Source organism: Acanthochromis polyacanthus, chromosome 4 (genome assembly GCF_021347895.1).
Source record: "Acanthochromis polyacanthus isolate Apoly-LR-REF ecotype Palm Island chromosome 4, KAUST_Apoly_ChrSc, whole genome shotgun sequence".
Lineage (NCBI taxonomy): Eukaryota > Metazoa > Chordata > Actinopteri > Pomacentridae > Acanthochromis > Acanthochromis polyacanthus.
This window is the reverse complement of record NC_067116.1, coordinates 36,020,293-36,041,525: the sequence shown is the minus strand read 5'-3', so window position 1 is coordinate 36,041,525 and position 21,233 is coordinate 36,020,293. Positions and strand designations below refer to the sequence as shown.

The following is a 21,233-nucleotide window of genomic DNA, read 5'->3' as shown; positions in this document are numbered from 1 at the left end:
TTTGCATCTGGGCTCTACAGGTACCGTAGACAGATGGAAGAGATGCAGAGAGCGTTCAATAAGACCATCATCAAATTGCAGAACACATCCCGCATGGCTGAGGAGCAGGTGACTTTGCTTTGACTTAATCAAAGGAAAATAAATTAATAGATAACTGCGTTTATGCTTGTGATAGACAACTAAACAACAGCTGTGGCTTGTTCCTCCTGCGCCTATTTTTAGGATCAGAAACAGACTGATTCCATCCAGATTCTGCAGAGCCAGCTGGAGAACGTCACTAAACTGATGCTCAATCTCACGGCTACAGTCAGCCAGCTGCAGAAAGAGGTAACACGCCCGATTTAGTTTATTATAGGGCCGCCCTAAATACTTTTCTTGTTGACTAGGAATTCAAGTCAGTAGTCTACTATTTGTTGCACATTTATGATATGAGTTTCATTATCTAAAAATGTTTTTTTTTCTTATGTATCAGTGTTAACATTGTTGTCCCTGTGCTATATTACAGAGAAATGCAAAACCTGCTGCTAATAATGAGCTTTTTACAGTATAAATAATACAAGTGCATGCTGAAGTGAGTGGCAGCAAAAGTTGTCATGATTTTTAATGTCTTGGAAACCAGCACGCAGACTTAACATTTTATTTATAAGAAAAAGAAACTCACAGTCAGCTCATGAACACCTCATCCTCAGAAGGTTATGACAGAAACTATAGGAGTGTACCTCAATGCTGCCAACAGTCTGTCACTGCATCGCGCCAGCCCCAAAATGCTGACCGCTGTATCGATGGTTTGTAAGATTTTTGCCAATGCTGTCTATATCTTTACCTCTCTGTGTGGCTGCCAAGGCTCACTCAGGACCCTAAAAAGACCCCTAAAAATAAGACCAACAACTTCAAACTTGACATTTCACCTCCTTGAGTCTGTGGCAAGTTTGGAACAGATTGGATGCACAGTTATGGAGAAAGGGAACAACAGAGAACGACAAACAGATTCTCTGTTTTATATTTAGATTCGTGAGATGTGCGACCCGTATGTTCTGTGAAGTCTCTCCAGCAAGCTGTTAACTGGGACCAGAGACAAACCATCTGTTCAGCAGTAGTGCATCAGTAGTTTTCAAATTCTCTGACGCTGCTGAGAGGAGGAGATGTGACATTTGGTTAAATAAACACAGAAAGGTCAAGAAGGCATCAATACACCTCTACTGTGACTCACCACATGTAGACTGCAGGTACAAGCCTGTCATTTCTGGCACCATGGCTGTGTTGTTGGGCTTGGTGCCACACAGGCAAATGTGATTGGCTTAAAGACATTTGAACAAGCCAGAGCATTTCTTTTCCCTGTGGCACAATAATAATGAGGTGCACAAGACGAAGATATGGCAGCATTTGGTGTTATTTTAGGTATCTGCATAGATATCACGTTCATATAGTGTATGAAATAAATATATATAAAGACCATATAAACCCCCCTAAATTATGTGGTATTTGCAGAATTGGCTTTTTTCTGACCCTGTATGCTCTTCTAAAACACACATTGTGGGGTGTCTGAATTCAGCAGAAAATATCCCACTGACCTTCGGTGGAAGCATGCATTTCCAAATGATTTCCCTGGAAAGACTTTCCATCATTTTAAAATGCATGTGGAATGCTGTGGAGGGGAGAGCTGACTGTCAGGCCGCTGCCAACAACTGCGAAGGAATTTCTATTGAATTTGTACCTCAAACCCCCAACACAAACCAGGATAGATTCTGTATTTCATTCTGTTCAGCTTCTACCACAAACACTTGTGGTTAAGTTTAACAGATTTTATAGGTCGGACGTTTTGTGGAGAACTCTTTAGGGTAAACTAGAAGGACTTCAGCAGAAAGGTCAGTTTTGAGGACGCAGTATAAAACATCCTAACTGGGGAAACAATTTAACACTGTATTGTGTGCTTAAACAGTTTTGATGGCCTTAAATGTACCAATATAGTTTTTGCTATCAAAATGTGGCATTAGAAGACATTGCTGATGCTGAATTGCAAAAGCGGCTCCACTCACAAAAGGCCCAGCTGAGGATGCCAAAAACCACAAAAAGACCCCCAAAAGGGCCCCCATTCATCCAATTTGCTTCAGTAAATTAAGTTTGACACAAATCATATTTCCTGTAGCCGAAATATGCGAAGAACATTCACAAACACACTGACACAAAGTCTGGGATTTGTTAGTGAGATGTGATTTTTCTCGAGCAGCGTTTCACAGCTGCCTGAACTTGAACTTTCTCCCTGCAGGTGTCCGACCGTCAGAGCTACCTGGTGGTGTCTCTGGTTCTGTGTCTGTCTCTGGGGCTCCTGCTGTGTTTGCAGTGCTGCTGTCGCAGCTCGTCTCCCAGCCCCAACACCAACACTGCTGCTCTTCCCAAGAGCAACCACTACCCTAGCCCCAAGAGGTTTGTTTCACACACGCACTCCTGCCAATACAAAGGACGCTTTGTTTTGCTTTGCTCTGCATTTGATTCACTGGTTATTGTTCGGCTTCCCTCAGATCTGTCATTATGATCCCTGCATCCAGTTTTAGGACTCTGCTTTTGAATAGAACATTGGATCACTTCCATACTTGAGATGTGTTTATCAAATGCTGTCACTCCTGTCCAACCACTAACTGCTGCACATTGTAAATGACAATCTTTTGTTCCCTTGTCAGATGTTTCTCCTCCTATGATGATATGAGCCTGAAGCGCAGGGTGACCTGCCCGCTTGTTCGCTCCAAGTCATTTCACCTGTCTTCAACAGAAGGTAAAGAGCCCTTCTCCTAATTCACAAGTGTGCGTAAGCTAAAACAAGTCTCTCCTCAAGCCTACCTCCTCTGTTTTCCCATCTATTGTGTTTCCCCCTCTTCCTCTGTCACTGCGACATAATCAGGACTTGATACTACAGTCGTAGTGTGCTGTAAAGACAACGTAATCGCGCCTTTTTCAAGTTAGCAGCTTTCGAGCACTGCAGTTCTGTCCAAGCACTACCCACTCTTTCTTCATTTTTCCATCTCTCACTCTCTTCACCTTCGCTGCTTCCTCTCACACGTGTTGCCAGACTTAGTGGCAGATATCTGCGGTGTTGCCAGCGTCTTAAGCAACACCCGCCCACAGGGAGAGGCTGTTGCAAGCAGTAGAAGAAGCCAGTGTTTGACTCATGAAACCTAAAACTCCCCCTGCTGTTCATTATCCCTCAACTCTGTGTGTATGTGTGTGTGGGAGAGTTTGCCCTTGAGGCTGTGAGGCTGTCATTGCCAGCTTGTGTCCACATGCAGGCTTAAGGAGTGTAATAATAGAGCACAATGCTTTGCTGGCTCATGGTAGACATTTGCAAGTAGTACTCAATAATAAAATAACACATGCTTTTCTGCGATTTCAGCTCGATGTTAGTCAAATTAATTGTGCTACCTCCTGTTGCCACAGTAGGTCATGAATAGAAATGTGTTTTTGTCTTGAATAATACTACTTGCAAGGTCTCTTCATGCTTGTTACATGTATGTATTCCTGTTTCCCATTCCATCATTAACCTGGCCCCTCTCTCCCCTCCCCAGTAGGTCCAGATGACTTGTACATTGTAGAACCTCTAAGGTTTTCTCCAGAGAAAAAGGTACAGTGTCTGTTGGCTGTGATGGCCGCCTTACATAAGTGTGTTTTTCTAGTGTCAGTCAGTCTGTACAGTAAGTGTGTCAGAGCAGGGAGTAACTTGTTCATCTGTCACCAAAATTTTTTTTTTTTTTTTGATCTCAGCGGAGTAGACGAGATGAGATCAGCTGAGGAGTGTTGAGATTCAGCTCACTCCAAATACCAGTTAACCACTTCTTTGCTGACATTGTGTGATAGTAGACCGCTGCTTTATTCACCTTACCTGACATTTTTGATGAGGTGAATACAGCGTGGTCTGCTATGGTTTTATATCACAGCGCAGCATTGGCATTAAACACTGTGTTTAAACAGTTTAAAAAGTTTCAAGATTTTTTTGCTTTTTCCAAATCCTGTATTTCATCATTCCCTAATAAACTTTCCCGCCCTTCTCTGACCAGTATGTGTTGCATCAGTGTCCAGCACAAAAGTGGTTAATATGTCATTTCATTATAAACTGTAAGTAGACTTTCTTTGATTCTTTAAAAAAAATAAACACTCCATCTCTGTTTTTTTTTTCCTGCAGAAAAAACGCTGCAAGACAAAGTCTTTGGACAAAGTTGAGACTCTGAAGGCGTTCGTTCCCTCTGCTCCCATCGCAAATGGGGATCCCAAGTGTAACGGCTTCCACCCTTGCCTCCCAGCGCCTCCTCCCCCTCCCCTCCCCCTCCCCCTGCCTCCGCCTCCCCCTCCACCTCCCGCACTGCTGCCTCCCCCTCCACCCACAGAGGAGGCGCCGTCATTGCTCGCTTGCATCCCCAAGGAGATCAGCCCAGAGACCACCAGCTGCAGCTCATCCACCCACTCTGAGGAGTCCTACACGAGCCGCCTCCCCCCTCCCTCCCCCATATACCCCTCCTCCAGCATGTGCAACGGCCACGGCCTCTCCTTCCCCCTCATCCAGCCCCCCGTCAAGGCCCGCCAGGAGAAGCGCTCGACGAAGCGGCGGAAGTCTCGACAGACGGAGCTGCAGTTCCCCCACATGCCGGGCGGCAGCGTCGGCGCTCTCCCCAGCCTGCAGCACCTTATGAAGGGAAACAAGGAGATGAGCGTCGGGACCATCGGGGTGACAGCGGTCACCGGACATGTCTGAAGACTCACACTTCACCTTGACACAGCTTTCTGTTCACACACACTATAAGAGTAGCAGACTCGAGTGAGGAGAAGAGGTCTTACCACATCCCAAAGAACCACATTTCCCATGAGCACCCAGGCGCACCGTGTAACTGAAGTGGCTCTGGCAGCAGTAGCTCGACATCATCCAGTCCTCATCCACTCCTGTCAAAGACCTGTTTACGGTTATGTGCCTTTATATCTGTTGTGGACCTTTTAATTCTTAAAAAAATAAACATAAAATTTTGAGAATTGTGCACAGAGAGACATAATGGTGGGGAGCGAAACATCAGTCTGATCCATCAACATGTTTTTTCTACTGGATAAGCACATCGTCCCATGACAGCTGAGCACCAGTGAAATTAGCTTTTCCCACTTTGAGCACAGTGAGGAGAGGTGCCAGCCTCGACTCGACGTTCCTTCAAGAAGTATTAGGCTGTTCTCTGGGATGAAATGTGAAAGAACTGCGGAGCATGACAAACTGCTTCTCTTATCCTCGTTTCTTTCTGTCTTCATCTGCCATCATTTAATCTAATCCATCCTGTCTTAGTCCTGAAATGACTGCAGGTGTTTGTTTGGGACCAGAGCGTTAAACTTTCACTGATTCTCCTCCTCCGTCTCTGTCAGCGTGTTCCCAACCAACCATTAGAGCTGAATGAAGAAAATCATTTTGCATGGCGTGGAATGGTCTGAATGTGTTAGCCCTGTCAGTTTAGTGCGCCATTTAACACAAATGCAGCAGCAGCAGTCTGTGGATCCTAAACATGGAATCATTCTTCAGTTATTTGGGCTGGGCCCAGAAAAACACTGCTTACGCACCAGGTGAAGAGAAATGACGCGGTCACGGCGGGTTTTGTAACTGTGATGAAGGTAAACAGGCCAGAGGCAAACTGTTTTATTCTTTCCACGACGTGTTTTTATTTCTTTCATCCACAACTGAGCCATGTTCCTCGTTTATCATTGAGATCACAACCTGCATGTGGGAAGCTTTTTATCCTTCTTGAGGGCACAATATACTGTAGGAGCACTTTGACACAGACACACACCTCTACTGGGACCCTGCAGAAGATTCTGACACACCAGTTTTATTTATCTATTTATTTATTTAAATGACTAGAGAATTTTCTAACCATGGCACTGGTTTGTCAGCTTCTTAATCCTGCAGTGTCACATTAGCTTATCCATGCAAGTTCGCTACATAGAAATATTACTACGGTACGGAAGCGGTCGTGGTGGATGGCTCAACCGCATACATTTTCTTCTTCATATTTTACACTTTATTTCAGGCTCTCACTTTATAGCAGCTTCTTGTTGCGTTTGCCTCGGCCTGAAATATCAGACTAGTGTGAATGAGAGGGCTACGTGTTTATTAGGATCGTCACACTGCTGCTTTTGTATCTGTTCAGAGCTGCTGGCTAGGTGGAAGTAGTGCAAAGGGCTAAGCTGTTTATCGTCCTGTCGTCTTCTGTGCGCTTGTTTCAGCATCTTCGCTGGGTTTTAATTTGCCCTTTTCTGTTCTCATGACTGACCTACAATAACAATCAGTTTAAAAGGTTGCAGGCAGTTACAGTTGTGAAAGAGGGGTGTTTGTTTTGTGTGTGTGTGTGTGTGTGTTTTTAAATGATACAAACTTAAATGTATGCTTCTATTTCTGACTGGCTCTGTGTGGTCGGTGTTGTACGCATTTTTGACAGAGACAGAGCTTTGCTGTAGCGCTTCTCTCCCTTTAGAGCTTCATTAACTCTTCTGACCAGCTTCTTCTTTGCTCTACATATCCAAAACTCTCTGACTCCACCCCTGCACGATTTTCTCCCTTTAAATACGCCTGCTTTTATTACGCACTCTACCACGTTCCTGTTACAGCTAAAAATGCTTTCCCATTCTGCGTGTCTAGCCATCTGCCTGCCTCACTCTCACCGCACACTCCCTCATCTTTCATTCACTTGTCATTGCTCTCAGGCTTTGTGTGCTTGCCCTGCCCCCCATGACGGTGGAGAGTAGGAAATGAATTGTTGATGAATAAAGGGAACGCAGGAAAGATGAGTCTAATTTGGAACACTAAAAATGTGATTATATATGTTCCAGAAGCCGAGCAAATACTGAGTGTTTTTTTTTAACCGTTTTTGAATGTGTATGATATGTTGTGAGCGTTACCCTGTACGCATGTGAGATTTTGTTCTCTCCTCCGTGTGTGTGTGTGTGTCTGTGTTATGAGAAAGACTACTTTGAAAAATACTTACACCCATAACACAGCAAATGGGGAGAAAAGCACTTCTGGGAGCTCAGTGTGCACTTTGTGTGACTCCTCATGCCTTTTTTTGTTTTTCTACCTTATATGTCAAGTGCTATCTTTTCTTCTTCTTCGCTCTCCCTCTCGTTCTCTCTGTGAGTACTCTAAAGAGCTGCACAGTATTTTTGAGCAGGAGTGAGTTACTACAAAAACTGTAGTGCCATTAGAAACTGTGAATTCTTTCTAAATAAAACCTTTTTTGTTGTCTTTCGCTTCGTATTATTTTATTGGATACTCTGATATCTTACTACGGACAGATCACATGTTTGACATTTCAGGTTTAATAGCAATAAGAAAAACTGAATAAAATGTCTTTCAGAGGACAAAACTTTAATTTGACTGATAATATAAATTTCTGTGCTGCTATAGATAGTGAGACAGGTGCATATACACAAAATCCTCCTTATTGCTTACTTTGATTTACTGTTGTCTAGAAATTACTGTCAAGCTGATGTAAATTTATATTTCAGAGGGGGGCATATGTGGACTACCTACCCAATATTTGCAACGCATGCATTTCTACACTGAATAAAAATAGAAAAGATGCAGATGCATGAAGAGAAGGCGCAAATTTGTGCATAAAAAACATGCTCCAAAGTAAAAAAAAAAAAAAAGCTACACCAGATGACATATCAGAAAAAAGTTTTGGATCAGATCAGCAAGAAAGATAAAATCAGATAAAACTTTATTGTTCCTGAAATTTTTGCCAAATATTGCTCAGAAAAAAAAAAATCTGTAACATGAGATTAAATGTAGTGACTGATAGTGAAGCAAGATATGAGTGTGATACATTGTGAAAAATAAAAATAATAAAGCTAAAATTAGAATAGAAAAGTACTGCATATGAAATTGGAATGTTACACACAAGATCAAAATATTGCAAATGAAATATTACGATAATAAAATACTGCACATGCATTAAATATTACAGATGAACATAAAATATCGCACATGAAATTAAAATATATATGACACTAAATTACTACACCTAATACACAATAATTCGATGTCATGAAATAATTCATATCATTCATTAAATTGGAATATTGCTGTGATAATAAAATATTGCACATGAATCTGAAATACTACACACAATACTATAATATTGTACCAGGCAGTGAAGTATTCCAGACAAAAAAAGCATTGCAAATGAAAATGAATTTCTACACATGATGATAATATATTGCACATTTAATTCAAATATTGCACTTGAAATTGGAATAGTACACGTAGCTGAAAACAAGCAGCATCTATTTTCATTAGTGACACTAGAAACTGATGAGATGAATTCAGTCCAGGAGGAGGCAGTAAAACATCAGGCAGCAGCTGCAGGAAAAAGCAGCAGTTCGTCCTTCCGGCCAGCAGGGGTCGCTGTGATTTCAAACTGTTCTTTGTTCTCCTGCAGCTTTCTCTCTCTTCTCTCAGTTGTTTATCCTCATCCAAGAACATGGAGGACGAGGTGGATGTTGACATCGAAGGAGACCATTTGGACAGCGATATTCGGTGAATGTTTTCACTTTTTCAGTAAATTCGTGTCTGTGTTTTCTGCTGGTGTAACGTTCTGCGGTTCTGGGGGGTTAAAGTAAACTTGGACGCTGTTTTTTTTTTTAGTCCTACAGCTACAGGATGAAGAGTAACAAGTGTCATATAAACGTTGTGTCTCCTCCGCTGTTTGACATGGTGAATGAGTGACAGTTTTTCGTGTGGTTGTTGCAGTGAGGTGGATGGAGGAGGTTTAGTCCCGGAGCAGATCATTCAGGCTGCGGGGAGGAGCAGCTCCTGGATGCTGGTAGGACTGAATGAAGCCCTGTTATTCACCCGGCTGCTGGATGACTGTGGAAGCTAGTGTTGACTCTGTGTCTGCTTTTACTCAGCCCTGGGAGCTGGACAGCTCCATCAGCCCGGAGAACAGAGAGGTGATAGAGAGGATGCTGCTGGAGGAACAGTATCCTTTTACAGACCCTTAACGCACCACCAGATGCTGGACAGATGTACGGATCTGACAGGCTGCAGGGGGACGCTGTGGACATTCCAACAAATACTGTGATTTAGTTTGCTGTGTAGCACTTTAAGGTCTACCTTTCGTTCTATATTCACAGTGCAATAGATTTAATATATGCAATGGAACATTATGCAGCTATAGATTGTGACATAATTGGTGCATATTCTAGTAAATACAAATCTCATCTTGTGCCTAGCTTTTAGTTTGGCTTACTGTTGAATTAATGCTATTGTACAGCTGTCATAGATTTATATTTAAGGTGGGATGCAAGGAAAATGTGCACACCCATCCCCAATATGTTGAAGACATGCATTTATCCCTCCAGATAAACACGATAGATACAGATGCATGCAGAGAAGGTGCAAATTTGTGCTCAAAAATTCACCAAAAAGCAAAGCAAGAAGTGTTTGATGCTCCCAAACAGGGTTTCTGCAGGGCATTAAAAAGCATTAGTAGTCATAAAATTGATATTCTGAAAATTAAGGCCCTAAATGGCATTAAAAATCATTCAGTTTGATTCTCAGTGGCTTTAAACACTCTTTCTGCAGTTTTCAAGAAAAATATTTGATAATAATGATATAATAATATGTAATTATGGACTGCGATTCGTCAGGCATGTGCATCTGCATAAACATGCCAGAGCATTGTGATACTTGTTCAGGCCAGTTGGGTACAATTGCCAAAAACTGCAAATGGGGAAATGAAAATTCCAGCAAAAATGGCTAGAAAACGTGGAATTCAGAGAATGACTGCAGCCCATGGGTGGTCAGAGGTGGTTTCCGGATTCAGAAATAGTGAAACCTAGGGACAGTTTTCATCTAAAAATCATCCTTTACAAAAAACAAACCCGTGTAATTTGTTGAGCTCATGGTCATGGCATTGAAACTTTTACAGTATAGCATTAAAATGGCATTAAAAAGCATTAAATTTGACTGGCTGATTTCTGCAGAAACCCTGTTTATGGAGAGCTGCAGGGCAGATGTGCACCCCCGTCCCCAATATTTTGAAGACATGCATTTGTCCCTCCAGCTAAACACAATAGATATAGATGATGCAGAGAAGGTGCAAATTTTTGGCCAAAAAGTCACCAAAAAGCAAGGCAAGAAGTGTTTGATGCTGCTTAATTTCTGGAGGACCCTTCCGACTCATAATATGCCACCCTCCTAATGCTCTTATGCTCATACCAGCTGTATTATGCAGGAAAACTGGATCAGATGTGGTATCACAAAAGGATTTGATCAGACATGCTGTGTATCGTTAGCATTTGCGATTTTCTAATTGTATTGCTTCAAAGTGCAGTTTTGATTTGAACTTCCTCCTGCCACAAAAAAGAGCCCAACAAGTTGACCATTTTACCTAAGTCCCCCAGAGTTAAATCCGATCAAGCATCTGCACTGGAACAAACCTGATCCATGGACATGCCACCCCAGCCAGAGGCTCCAAAAGATATCAGTTGTCAGAATAGTCGCAGATTATACTCTTTACTATAAAGACTTAAAGCTTGCAAGTATGATGTTTGCTGGACTTTTACAGTGAAAGTAATCTGTGTTTGTGCTGCTATTTGCTAACGGTGAAGGTGAGGGTAATCCAGACTATGTTTCAGATACAAGTTTTTTGTATTGCTATTGCTGCAATGATTATAAAGCCGTTGTCCTGAACTACACTTGAAGATATTACCTGACAGGTAAGGAGATTCCAGACCAAATTTGGCAGAGTGATGCCAACAAAAAACCCAAAGTGAAAAAGTAAGTCAGCGTTTCTTTCAGCATTTACTATGAACGCAGTGCAGATGTGATTCCTCAGTTTGTTGGCATTCATGTCACTTTTCTGTCTGTTGGATGTTCAGGTCTCCAGTCAAGAATCCCGCTTCAGCCTCTGGTTCATCTTCTCGCTGGTCCAAACAGGAGAAGGACCTGTTTGAGGAAGGACTGGTAAGCTTCCCCTGTAAACATGGGATTGTCTCTGGCTGTTGTTGCTTCTGTTGTCTCTAATGCACTTGATTGTTTAAGTTATTAGATGGTTCAAGTGTGTTTTTCTGCAGGCTCAGTTTGGTCGAAGGTGGACTAAGATCGCCAAGCTGGTGGGCAGTCGAACTGTTCTTCAGGTCAAGAGTTATGCCAGACAGTATTTTAAACACAAGGTGAATTTCTCTGCATGTGCTTTGTTGCAGTGCAGGGTGTACACACAAGTTTGCAGTCTCCCACAGTTAATCCTTACTCATTTTTCAAATACTTTCACAACCAGAATGAATTCCTTGGTCATGATTGGGAAATAAAAATAAAGGGTCCATATTCATCTGTGTTTTTTCAGGCTAAATCAGAACCCAGAGCTGCAGCTCCCTCTGCAGGTCCAGTGTTGCACTTACAGCCTCCTCAGCCCACATCCAGTCATGCGTCCAGTCTGGCCAATGCAGTCCGCATCGAGAAGCTTTCTGACGATGAGGATGAGGACGTGGACATCACTGATGACCTGAGTGACGATAAAGGCGCAGATGATAAACCACAGGTCCGGCTCAAAACTGAGTTCTGTGTGCCAGAAGAGCAAACAGAGGCTGAGATTCCAACAGGCAGAGCTACAAAAGAAGAGAATGAGGAGGGTTTGAGTGACGTAGAAAGCATCCATGAGACAAAGGACCAACCCAGATTGAGCTCTCTTTCTCAATGCTCGTCTTCAATTCTTTGCTCAGAGAAACATGGTGTGACCGGGGTGGACGAGAAAGCCAGCAAGACAGTTTCTGTGTTTCCAGAAAGCCCTCAGACACAATCACAAACAGACTCTAAGCTAATGACTGAAGCAAACCAGGACCAAAGCTCCCAGTGTGAGATCTCACCATGGACCGATCAACTGGAAGACCCCTACATTGATAACTTGGGTAATCCTTACTTGTTTCTTCTGCATAACAACCTCCATTATTTTCTCTTAATTTTGTAACTGTGCACATTTTTGCCTCCTAGATCAAGCTGATAAGATTCACAAGAGTATAGATGCTGGACCAGAAAGAGACCAGGAGGAGGAAGAGGATGAAGACGAGGAAGAAGAGGAGCTTAAAGCCCCCGAACAAGAAATAGAGATGGACATGGAAGCCATCACCGAGGATGAGAAACAAGCCATCCCCGAGTTCTTTGAGGGACGACCGTCCAAAACCCCTGAAAGATATCTGAAGATTAGAAACTACATCCTGGATCAGTGGTAAAACATACGGTCACGCTTGGTGTGTTCTTTACCACAGCTGTGCAGAGGAGGTGGTTATTACTGTCTTTGCCCAACAGGCTAAAGAGCAAACCGAAATACCTGAACAAGACGTCGGTGCGCCCTGGTCTGAAGAACTGCGGAGACGTTAACTGCATAGGAAGAATACACACCTACTTGGAACTCATTGGAGCCATCAACTTCAGTTGTGGTAATTAATTCGGCTGTGTCTAAAGCTGCACTCACACATGCATTCCTATCCATTAATCTTCTCGATTTTAAACTCGTCTGCTTCGTGTCTGATCAGAGCAAGCACCCTGCTGACTTTTCTATAAAACTTGCGATGCCAATTTTAATTGGGTCAGAGCATGTTGTGATTGTTTGCAAACTAAATCAGAGAACACCTTTGTCCTTCAGTGTGTCTTACAGTTTCACACCTATTACAGGCTGAAATGTCCATGAACATTAAACCTTACTGTGATGAAGACAGTGACCACAGGGCTCCAGACTAACTTTTTTTCCAAGGAGCACAGTGGCCCCTAACTTAAAATTTTAGGAGCAAATCCAGAAAATTTAGGGGCGCACACCAAAATCGACTTGCAAAGTAAATATTCACATTTCCTCTCATTTTAACTGTATTACTGATAAATACTTGCACAGTAAATGCAGAAACTATGTTTTAAATTCACATTTTATTATAGTGCAGCAGTTGACACAACATAACAAGAATATCACTCAGAGAGTGCAGTACTCCACCAAGGCTGCTCTGTTGATGTATCATTTCCGACGGATGAAATCTGTAATAAAAAATGACCTTGTGCTGAGTACAGGCATGTGCACGTTATGTATTTACACCGAATCACGTGTAAATTACTCTTATAAAGGTCTTTTGATCAGTTCATCACTTTTGGCAAGCCTTTGTTTTGCTAGTGTTAAAACAACCGTTCCCTTCAGGCTATTCTTTTGAAGACGTAGTTTTAATGCTACGCGCTTTTATTTTGTGACCATTTCAGCGGCACAGGAAGTAATTCTCTAAGAAGAGGTTTCTTGACATGACGAAGATGCTGCTGAAAAGTCCGAAAATTCACGTAAAGATGAAAGAAAATGGTTCCACGCTGTTGCTGTCTAGCAAAGGATGTGTCTAAACTTAGAAGCAGCTGGAATGGGGACAAGAAAGGAGTGAATGACAGAAAGGTGAATTTGTGTTCAAAATAAGGCTGAACGTAAATGAAGGCTTTGTGAAACATCAGGAGCTTCGCCGTCATTCGCCCCCTGCTCTCACTCTCTCTCGCCTTCTTCTTCTTTTGGAGTTAATGTCGGTTGGTAAACCAGCTCATTTGCGCATTACTGTCTACTGGGCTGAAGTGTGGAGCAGAAGTTTGTCAGTAACAAAAAATACTCAATAGTAATTTTAAAAAAAAGAATCGGCAAATTTACTGGTCGCACATGCGCGAGTAGATGAAAAATTTACTCGCATTCGCTCAAATTTTGGTCGCAAAATGCTACCATTTAATCGCAGTCTGGAACCCTGGTCCATAACATGTTGATAAAATGTTGACAGGAGCTAAAGCTTAGTTTTGTTGGTTCCAGTTGCTTACAGGAGTCTTTTCTCTGATTTTCTGACATTTCAGACAGCACCAGAATTCACATGAGTGTCTACAAAGAGAGAGAGTTGCATTTATGCACATGGAGCATTAGTAGCTTTACTAATTATTAATACATAACTAGTGCAGTGCTGAATTACAGAATATGACATTGTACATTTGCATTTGTTGTGGTAGCCTATCAGCAAACGTACTATACAAAGGCAGCCAGGTTGAGGACCTGCAAAATGGACCTTATTCATGTGATCTAGTTCAAACTAGACACTGCACCTTCTTGGGTCTCCAGCAGTACAATTGCTAAGTTTGAAGCGGGTTGGATGAGGATGGTTGTTCAGATATCCAAATAGCTCACACGTACAGAGATTTCTTAATCCCCAACATGGAGACAGGATTGTACTTTTCTGCAGTTAAATCGTTTGTTACATAGCAGCTGTCATCAGGTTGAGTCTTGAGCTCCATCACAGCTGTCGGCATTATCTGTTACTATCGTCTGTGCATCTTGCTTTCTTTTTGATATCGGGGATCTGACTTTTTTCTTGTAGAGCAAGCTGTGTATAATCGCCCAAAGGTGGTGGACCGCTCCAAGCATAAGGTGGGCAAAGATGTTCTTGAAGCTTATCAGCTGGCGCAGAGACTGCAGAGTATGGTAGGTAAATCTATGAACACACAGACTGAAACCACAAGTCATTGAATTACGAGTTTGCTGAACGTGAAGCTGACTTCTGATTGGTTGCAGCGGACCAGGAAGCGACGTGTGCGGGACATATGGGGGAACTGGTGTGATGCTAAAGACTTGGAAGGACAGACATATGAGGTTTGAACACTGCCTGACACACAAACACTGCATATCATCGAGTGAATTCATACATTATTTCTATTAATTCTGTGTTGGTGGTGTGTGCATCAGCATCTCAGTGCCGAAGAACTGGCTCTGCGGAGAGAAGCGATGAAGAAGCAGCCGAAACCCTGCAAGATGTCCAGATACCGAGGGTGAGCACGATGGATTCATGCAACATGTACTAAATTATACACACAGGAACACTTACATATTCTCACTCCATCTACCAGGTCTTTTGATCCTTTCCAGCTGATTCCCTGCAGATCTTTTGAAGAGGATGTGCAGGTCAGTGATCATCTCTCCCATCATTTAGTCACTGATATTCTGTCTTTCATGCTGCATTGGAGTCTCATCCCCCATTTAATGGAGTTATGCCTCCATCACAGTTGAAAATAGAACACAGTCTGTTCCCCCTGAAAATCAATCTCTTTAATCAGACAGTCTTTGAAAGAGCATCGGAAGTCTTGCTTTTCCATCGACATCAGATGTTACATGGACTCATTTAACCTTTTTGTCTTGTCTTCATTGACTGTTGCATTAACTGAACACAAGCTGAATTACAGAAGAACGGAAAACAGGCCAAGACATCAGATTTATGCTTTAAAAGCTCCTCTTTGCTGTCTTCACCAGGAACCATTCCAGGTCATTGTGTGTGCTGAGACTCTTCTCATCATGGACATGGTATGTTAGGCATGAAATCACGTGCTGAATGTGTTCTGTGGTTTCAGACTGCCTGCCAGTGAGCTAGTCAAACAGGGATTCATTTTTTTTGCTTTTGTTTTCCTGTAAGAGAAGAAGCTTGATGGTACAATGTGTGATCAAAAGGTTCCAAGACCATACCTATGAAATTCAAAGCCATACCTGATTTAAATTTGCCTTCCATCTACTTCAGAGTGGTCTCGTTGTGCAGTGATACAGCATATCTAACACTCCTGCTACACTTCTAAAGCTTCCTAGAAGCCCTGCTATGTAAACATGCCAAGCACCATGTACGACTGCAGCTGAAGCTCTCGCTGTGTCAAAACAGCAACTTTTCAACTTCAGTTTAATTTTAGAGGAAAGAAATTAGTCACAGAGAGCCAAATCTAGTGAGCAGGGTGGGTGGAAAGCAATTATTGTGTCGTTGTGGCCACCTGTGTATAATCACTTTGCTGTGATCGAAGACACAGTGCATTTAAACACCAGCATGTTATTACGCCACAGTTCAGGTCGATTGCGTCAAATGTTGCTCCTCAGACACCTCAGGATGTTACAGCAGAACTTGGCAGTTTGATAATAAGGGACTAATTCCTGCCGCACAACCATGTAAATGTTGAAGGAAAAAAGAAGAATGCTTCTGAGCTGATGTTCCCTGTGCAGTCTGGGAAAATGCAACTCTTCCACTGTGAAAACTAGTGTTTCTTCCCTCAGTGGTAGCCACAGACCCACCTCTCATCACAACTGAGGATCCTTAGCATGAAGGCTGCTAATCTCAGGCTGCTGATTGACACAGAATGTAATGTTTGAACTCCTTGGATAAATGCTAAATGTGCCACACCTGTCAGTAGGCATAGACCTGGTCCAGCTGTTGATAGCAAAGCATCACACGGTCTCTTGACTCGTGTCAGTTACTGCTGATAAGTGTTGCATCCGCATACAATGAACAGTCCCAGAACATGTTGATCGCATCGTGTACAACCAGTGCTACTTCATTTGTTAGATCTGTTCCTAAAACAATTGCCTCTTGTATTCTGATGCTCCTAAATTGATCAAATGTACTGTGATCCTGCATCCAGCACGCCCACGTGTCCCGAGGGGAAGTCATTGGTCTGCTAGGTGGAACTTTCAATAAGGAAGCCAAAGTATTGAAGGTAGGTAGAGACTTTGGAAGCAGCACTGCAGACAAACAAAGATGAAACCTTTATTCCCAGTATGGTCTGAAAACTATCTTTAGTGACAGAGGATTTCCTGTTTAGATCTGTGCTGCAGAGCCATGTAACAGTGTCAGCACAGGTCTGCAGTGTGAGATGGACCCGGTGTCCCAGACTCAGGCCTGTGATGTGCTGTCGTCTCTGGGTTTCAGTGTGGTTGGCTGGTACCACTCACATCCTTCCTTCCACCCGAACCCTTCAGTCCGGGACATAAACACACAGGACCAGTTCCAGGTAGAGATGAACCAGTGAGAGCTCACACAGGGTTTATATGTCAATGAACATGTGATCTGATTCTCTGTGTCTTGATCGTTCCAGAGTTATTTCTCACGGGGTGGAGCCCCCTTTATCGGGATGATCGTGAGCCCATATGACCCAGCGAACCCCTCCCCTCATTCCCAAACTACCTGCTTGTTGGTAAAAGAGAGTCAAGAGCCTTCAGGCTTTCAGAGTATGTGTAACACACACACTCACACAGTAAGACACCACTCAGAACTTCAAAACGGTTCAGATCAAGAAGCTTTGAAATCAAGCTGACAATGTAGGTCAGCGATTTGTGTACACATTAACACAGTTTATCCTCTGGCTGAGTCTCTGTCTCTGTTCTTCCCCAGAGCTGCCCTACAGATTCGACTTCCTGTCATCACAAGACATCCCAGACTGGGAACAGACGATGAGGAGGGCTCAGTGGATCATCCACAAATACTCTCAAACACCCGGGTGGGTGAGACACTGTAGACTGTACTGCCCATTGTTAAACATGCGTGCCCACAGTGACTATTAAAAGTATTCACAACCCTTTTAAAGTTTTTTAACACCAAATCGTGGACAACTGTATTTGGCTTTTTTTAGAGAAATTTTTATAAAAAAGATTGTTTCATATCAAACTGAACAGATTTCTACAAAGCAATGTCATTGTATTAAAAGTGTAAAATAAGTAATTGTAAAAATATCAAATTCCCTTTAACTTAGGATTTAGTAGATGTGCCTTTGGCCATAATTACAGGATTGAGCCTGTGTAGGTCAGTCTCAATCAGCCTTGTGCATCTGGACACTTTAATTTTAAGCCATTTTTCCTTGCAGAAGAACCATGAATGAACAGTGTTTTCAAGTCCAGCCACAAATCCTCTGCTGGACTGAGGCTCTGATTTGACCACTTCAGAACATTCACCTTGTTGTCTTTAAACCATTTCTATGTAGCTTTGGCTGTGTGCTTCAGGCCACTGGCCTGATGGAAAACAACATTTCTCCCAAGTTGCAGTCCTCTTGCAGACTCCATCAGATTGTCCTCCAGGATTTCCCGATACTTTCCTGCTTTTTATTTTATCCTCTACTTTTGCAATGCTTTCAGGGCCTGCTGTTAACAAACATTGGCACGTAATGATGCTGCCACCACCATGCTTCACACTGGAGATGGTGTGTTTGTGATGATGTGCAATTTGGCGCCTGCCATACATAGCTTTGAGTCTGATGGCCAAACGGCTCAATTTTGGTCTGATCAGACCAAAGAACCTTCTTCAAACTGACTTCAGAGTCTCCCACTTTGCTTCTGGTGAACTCTAGTTGAGATTTAATGTGAGCTTTTTTAACAGTGGCTTTCTTGGCTACTTTCTAATAAGGCTGTCTATGGGAGAGTAGTTGTTTAGCATCAGAATTCTTTTCAAAAAGTCACATGAAATTGACAATGATTCAGTGTTGAAAAGCAATAAAAGGTATGAACTTAAGTTGAATACTTTTAATAGGCACTCTAAATGTTGAGCCCATCTTACTGTGTTATTGAACAATGTTTGAGGAAATGTCTAAACTGTTTTTTTTTTGCTACTCTGTTCGGTCAGGAGTGTGCAGATGAACAGGATGTTCCGTAGAGACTCCCATCTCACCTGTTTGGAGAAGGTAAGTCCGAGGATTTACTCTTGCTTTTACTGTTTTATTGTCATGCTAATTTCACTTGACTTCCTCCCTCCAGATGCTGGCGTCTTTGGCGAGGTATTTGGAATCGCTGCCAGATGAGGAGGGACACCCCTTCCTCACCCAGATCCAGGCCCTTTTCCAGTCAGACTTTATTTCAAAGCAACAATCTTCTGACCAGGAAGAAGGAGAATCTTTAAGTTTGTCATCCAAACCAGTGGACTCAGAAGACCTCGCTTTTGATCAGTTGATCAGTCAAGAGACACCACAGGAGGGACGAAAGGACTCAGAGACAAACAGCAGCACAGTGTTACACCTCGGCTCTGTGTTGTCAACCGAACATGATTATTTACTATGAAAAACCAAATAGCCGACTGTTCTTGTGCTATACTGCAGTATTTACAGTGCCTATCATAAGTATTCACCCCCTTTGATGTTTTACCCATGGTCAATAAAATTTGGCTCTCTTAACACAAAAATTTATTGGAAAAAACTCTTTAATGTCAAAGTAAAAACAGATTTCTGTAAAGTAATGTTGATGAAAGAAAATTATACAAATAAAAATAATTGTTTGCATAATTATTCACCCCCTTTTTAATTTAATGGTCTAATTCAATAGAGGTCCATCAAATTGTTGCCAATAGTCTCACAATTAGTGAAATGAAGATCACCTGAGTGGTGTGGGTGTGTTTCAAATGATTGAGTTGTAAAACACCTGTGTCTGAAAGGTCCAGAGAGTGGTTGATCAGTATTCCTGGCTACCATTACACCATGAAGACAGAAGAACACTCTAAGCAACTCAGGGAAAGGGTTATTGAGAAGTACAATTCAGGGGATGGTTACAAAAAAATTTCCAAGGCACTGAACATCCCCCGGAGTTCAGTGAAATCAATTATCAAGAAATGGAAGGAATATGGCACTTGTGTGAATCTGCCTAGATCAGGCCGCCCTCGTAAACTGAGTGAGCGTGCAAGTAGGAGACTAGTGAGAGAAGCCACCAAGACCCCTACAACTACTCTGAAGGAGTTACAAGCTTCAGCTGCTGAGATGGGAGAGACTGTGCATGAAGCAACTGCTGCCCAGGTTCTTCACCGGTCAAAGCTTTATGGGAAAGTGGCAATGAGAAAGCCACTGTTGAAGAAAAGTCATACTAGGTCTCGACTAGAGTTTGCCAAAAAGCACGTGGAAGACTCCATGGTCAAGTGGAAGAAGATTCTTTGGTCTGATGAGACCAAAATTGAGCTTTTTGGCCATCAGACAAGACGTCATGTTTGGCGGAGACCAAACACTGCACATCACCAAAAACACACCATCCCCACTGTGAAGCATGGTGGTGGCAGCATCATGCTGTGGGGATGTTTCTCAGCAACTGGGCCTGGAAGACTTGTAAAGATAGAGGGCAGAATGAATGCTGCAAAATACACTGAAATCCTGGGGGACAATCTTTTTCAGTCTGCAAGAGAACTACGTCTTGAGAGAAGATTTATTTTCCAGCAAGACAATGATCTGAAACATACTGCAAAAGCTACACAGGAATGGTTAAAAAAAGAACCAGGTAAATGTTCTGGAGTGGCCGAGTCAAAGCCCAGACCTCAATCCTATAGAGAATTTGTGGCTGGACTTGAAAAGGGCTGTTCATGCCCGATACCCGCGCAACCTGACAGAGCTTGAGCAGTTTTGCAAAGAAGAATGGAGCAAAATTGCAGTGGGCAGATGTGCAAGACTGATTGAGACCTATCCACACAGACTCACTGCTGTGATTGCAGCCAAAGGTGCATCTACTAAATACTGACTTGAAGGGGGTGAATAATTATGCAAACAATTATTTTCATTTATATAATTTTCTTTCATTAACATTACTTTATAGAAATCTGTTTTCACTTTGACATTAAAGAGTTTTTTCTAATAAATATTTTTGTTATAAAAGCTAAATTTTATTGACCATGACTGATTTATGAAAGCAATAAAAGGGTAAAACATCAAAGGGGGTGAATACTTATGATAGGCACTGTAACAAATTGTGAAACTTTTTTACCAAACACAGGACGTTTTGTATCTATAGTAATAACTTACTTAGTTTTTATTTTGTTTTATTCCATCAAGCAAATACCGTGTGATTCACTCAATAGTTTGTGTTTGAGAGAGACAGACAGACTGTGTGTGTGTTCTGGTGAGAATTCTCAATCAATCTGGTTTCTTTTAAACCTGAAATAAAAATCTATTTTCATATTTAGTGATCTTTCATGTTTTTTGTGTAGCACACTGAAATATGTTTTTGTTCTAAAGAGGCTATCCTATCCAACACCGCATTACAAATCACTTCAAAATCTACATTTTTCATCCTATGACAAGGTGTATTGATGTTATGTTTTATGACAAACTTTATAGCAAAAAAGTCTTATAATACTCATGTTTTGTATTAAAATATGATAACTTGGCCTGTATTGTTATATATAATCATGTCTATTAGGTAGGGTGACCATATTCTGTTTCTCTGAAAAGAGGACACACTTCCAGCTCGCGCGCGAAAAATTTTCAGTCCCCCCCCCCCCCCCCCCCCCCCGTTTTTAGGGGTTTTCCATGGGTCAGGGGGCTTTGTGCTTCAAACTCAGTTAAACAGATATTCTGAATTTCCCAGAAAAGAACACTTTACCTGGATATACAGAAAAATAGCCCAAAACACTCACAAACAGTTGATTTATAAATAATATATTTATTAATTTAAAGCAATTCT

The 21,233-nt window shown here is 42.1% G+C and overlaps 2 protein-coding genes across 5 annotated transcripts in view; both read left to right on the top strand.

The window, feature by feature from the left end:
* Window positions 1-7,259, top strand: part of suco (SUN domain containing ossification factor) — a 46,221-nt gene extending 38,962 nt beyond the window's left edge. For 3 of the 4 annotated variants that reach the window (XM_051946987.1, XM_051946986.1, XM_022192678.2), the window contains 6 exons: window positions 21-108; window positions 223-327; window positions 2,267-2,424; window positions 2,679-2,770; window positions 3,558-3,613; window positions 4,172-7,259. In XM_051946987.1, coding sequence (XP_051802947.1) covers window positions 21-108; window positions 223-327; window positions 2,267-2,424; window positions 2,679-2,770; window positions 3,558-3,613; window positions 4,172-4,738 — 1,066 coding nt within the window. In that variant the 3' untranslated portion in view covers window positions 4,739-7,259. The remainder of the gene's footprint in view (window positions 1-20; window positions 109-222; window positions 328-2,266; window positions 2,425-2,678; window positions 2,771-3,557; window positions 3,614-4,171) is intronic. The other variant, XM_051946988.1, reaches the window with a different exon arrangement.
* Window positions 7,260-8,450: 1,191 nt separating this feature from the next.
* mysm1 (Myb-like, SWIRM and MPN domains 1) lies at window positions 8,451-20,732 on the top strand. Its single transcript, XM_022192679.2, has 20 exons — window positions 8,451-8,551; window positions 8,765-8,837; window positions 8,923-8,993; window positions 10,721-10,795; window positions 10,897-10,981; window positions 11,092-11,190; window positions 11,361-11,922; window positions 12,005-12,239; window positions 12,320-12,450; window positions 14,386-14,489; window positions 14,580-14,657; window positions 14,751-14,833; window positions 14,912-14,966; window positions 15,312-15,362; window positions 16,457-16,531; window positions 16,637-16,825; window positions 16,910-17,042; window positions 17,206-17,311; window positions 18,427-18,484; window positions 18,558-20,732. Exons 1-20 carry the CDS (start codon window positions 8,496-8,498, stop codon window positions 18,855-18,857), a joined length of 2,619 nt encoding a protein of 872 aa, XP_022048371.1. The 5' UTR covers window positions 8,451-8,495; the 3' UTR covers window positions 18,858-20,732.
* Window positions 20,733-21,233: the final 501 nt, after the last annotated feature.

Bases quoted from the DNA above. Each gene is read 5' to 3' on its own strand.
- mysm1 (XM_022192679.2), top strand. From the start codon at position 8,496: ATGGAGGACGAGGTGGATGTTGACATCGAAGGAGACCATTTGGACAGC. The intron at 16,826-16,909 runs GTAGAGATGAAC...TGATCGTTCCAG, and splicing joins ACACACAGGACCAGTTCCAG to AGTTATTTCTCACGGGGTGG. The intron at 18,485-18,557 runs GTAAGTCCGAGG...TCCTCCCTCCAG, and splicing joins ATCTCACCTGTTTGGAGAAG to ATGCTGGCGTCTTTGGCGAG.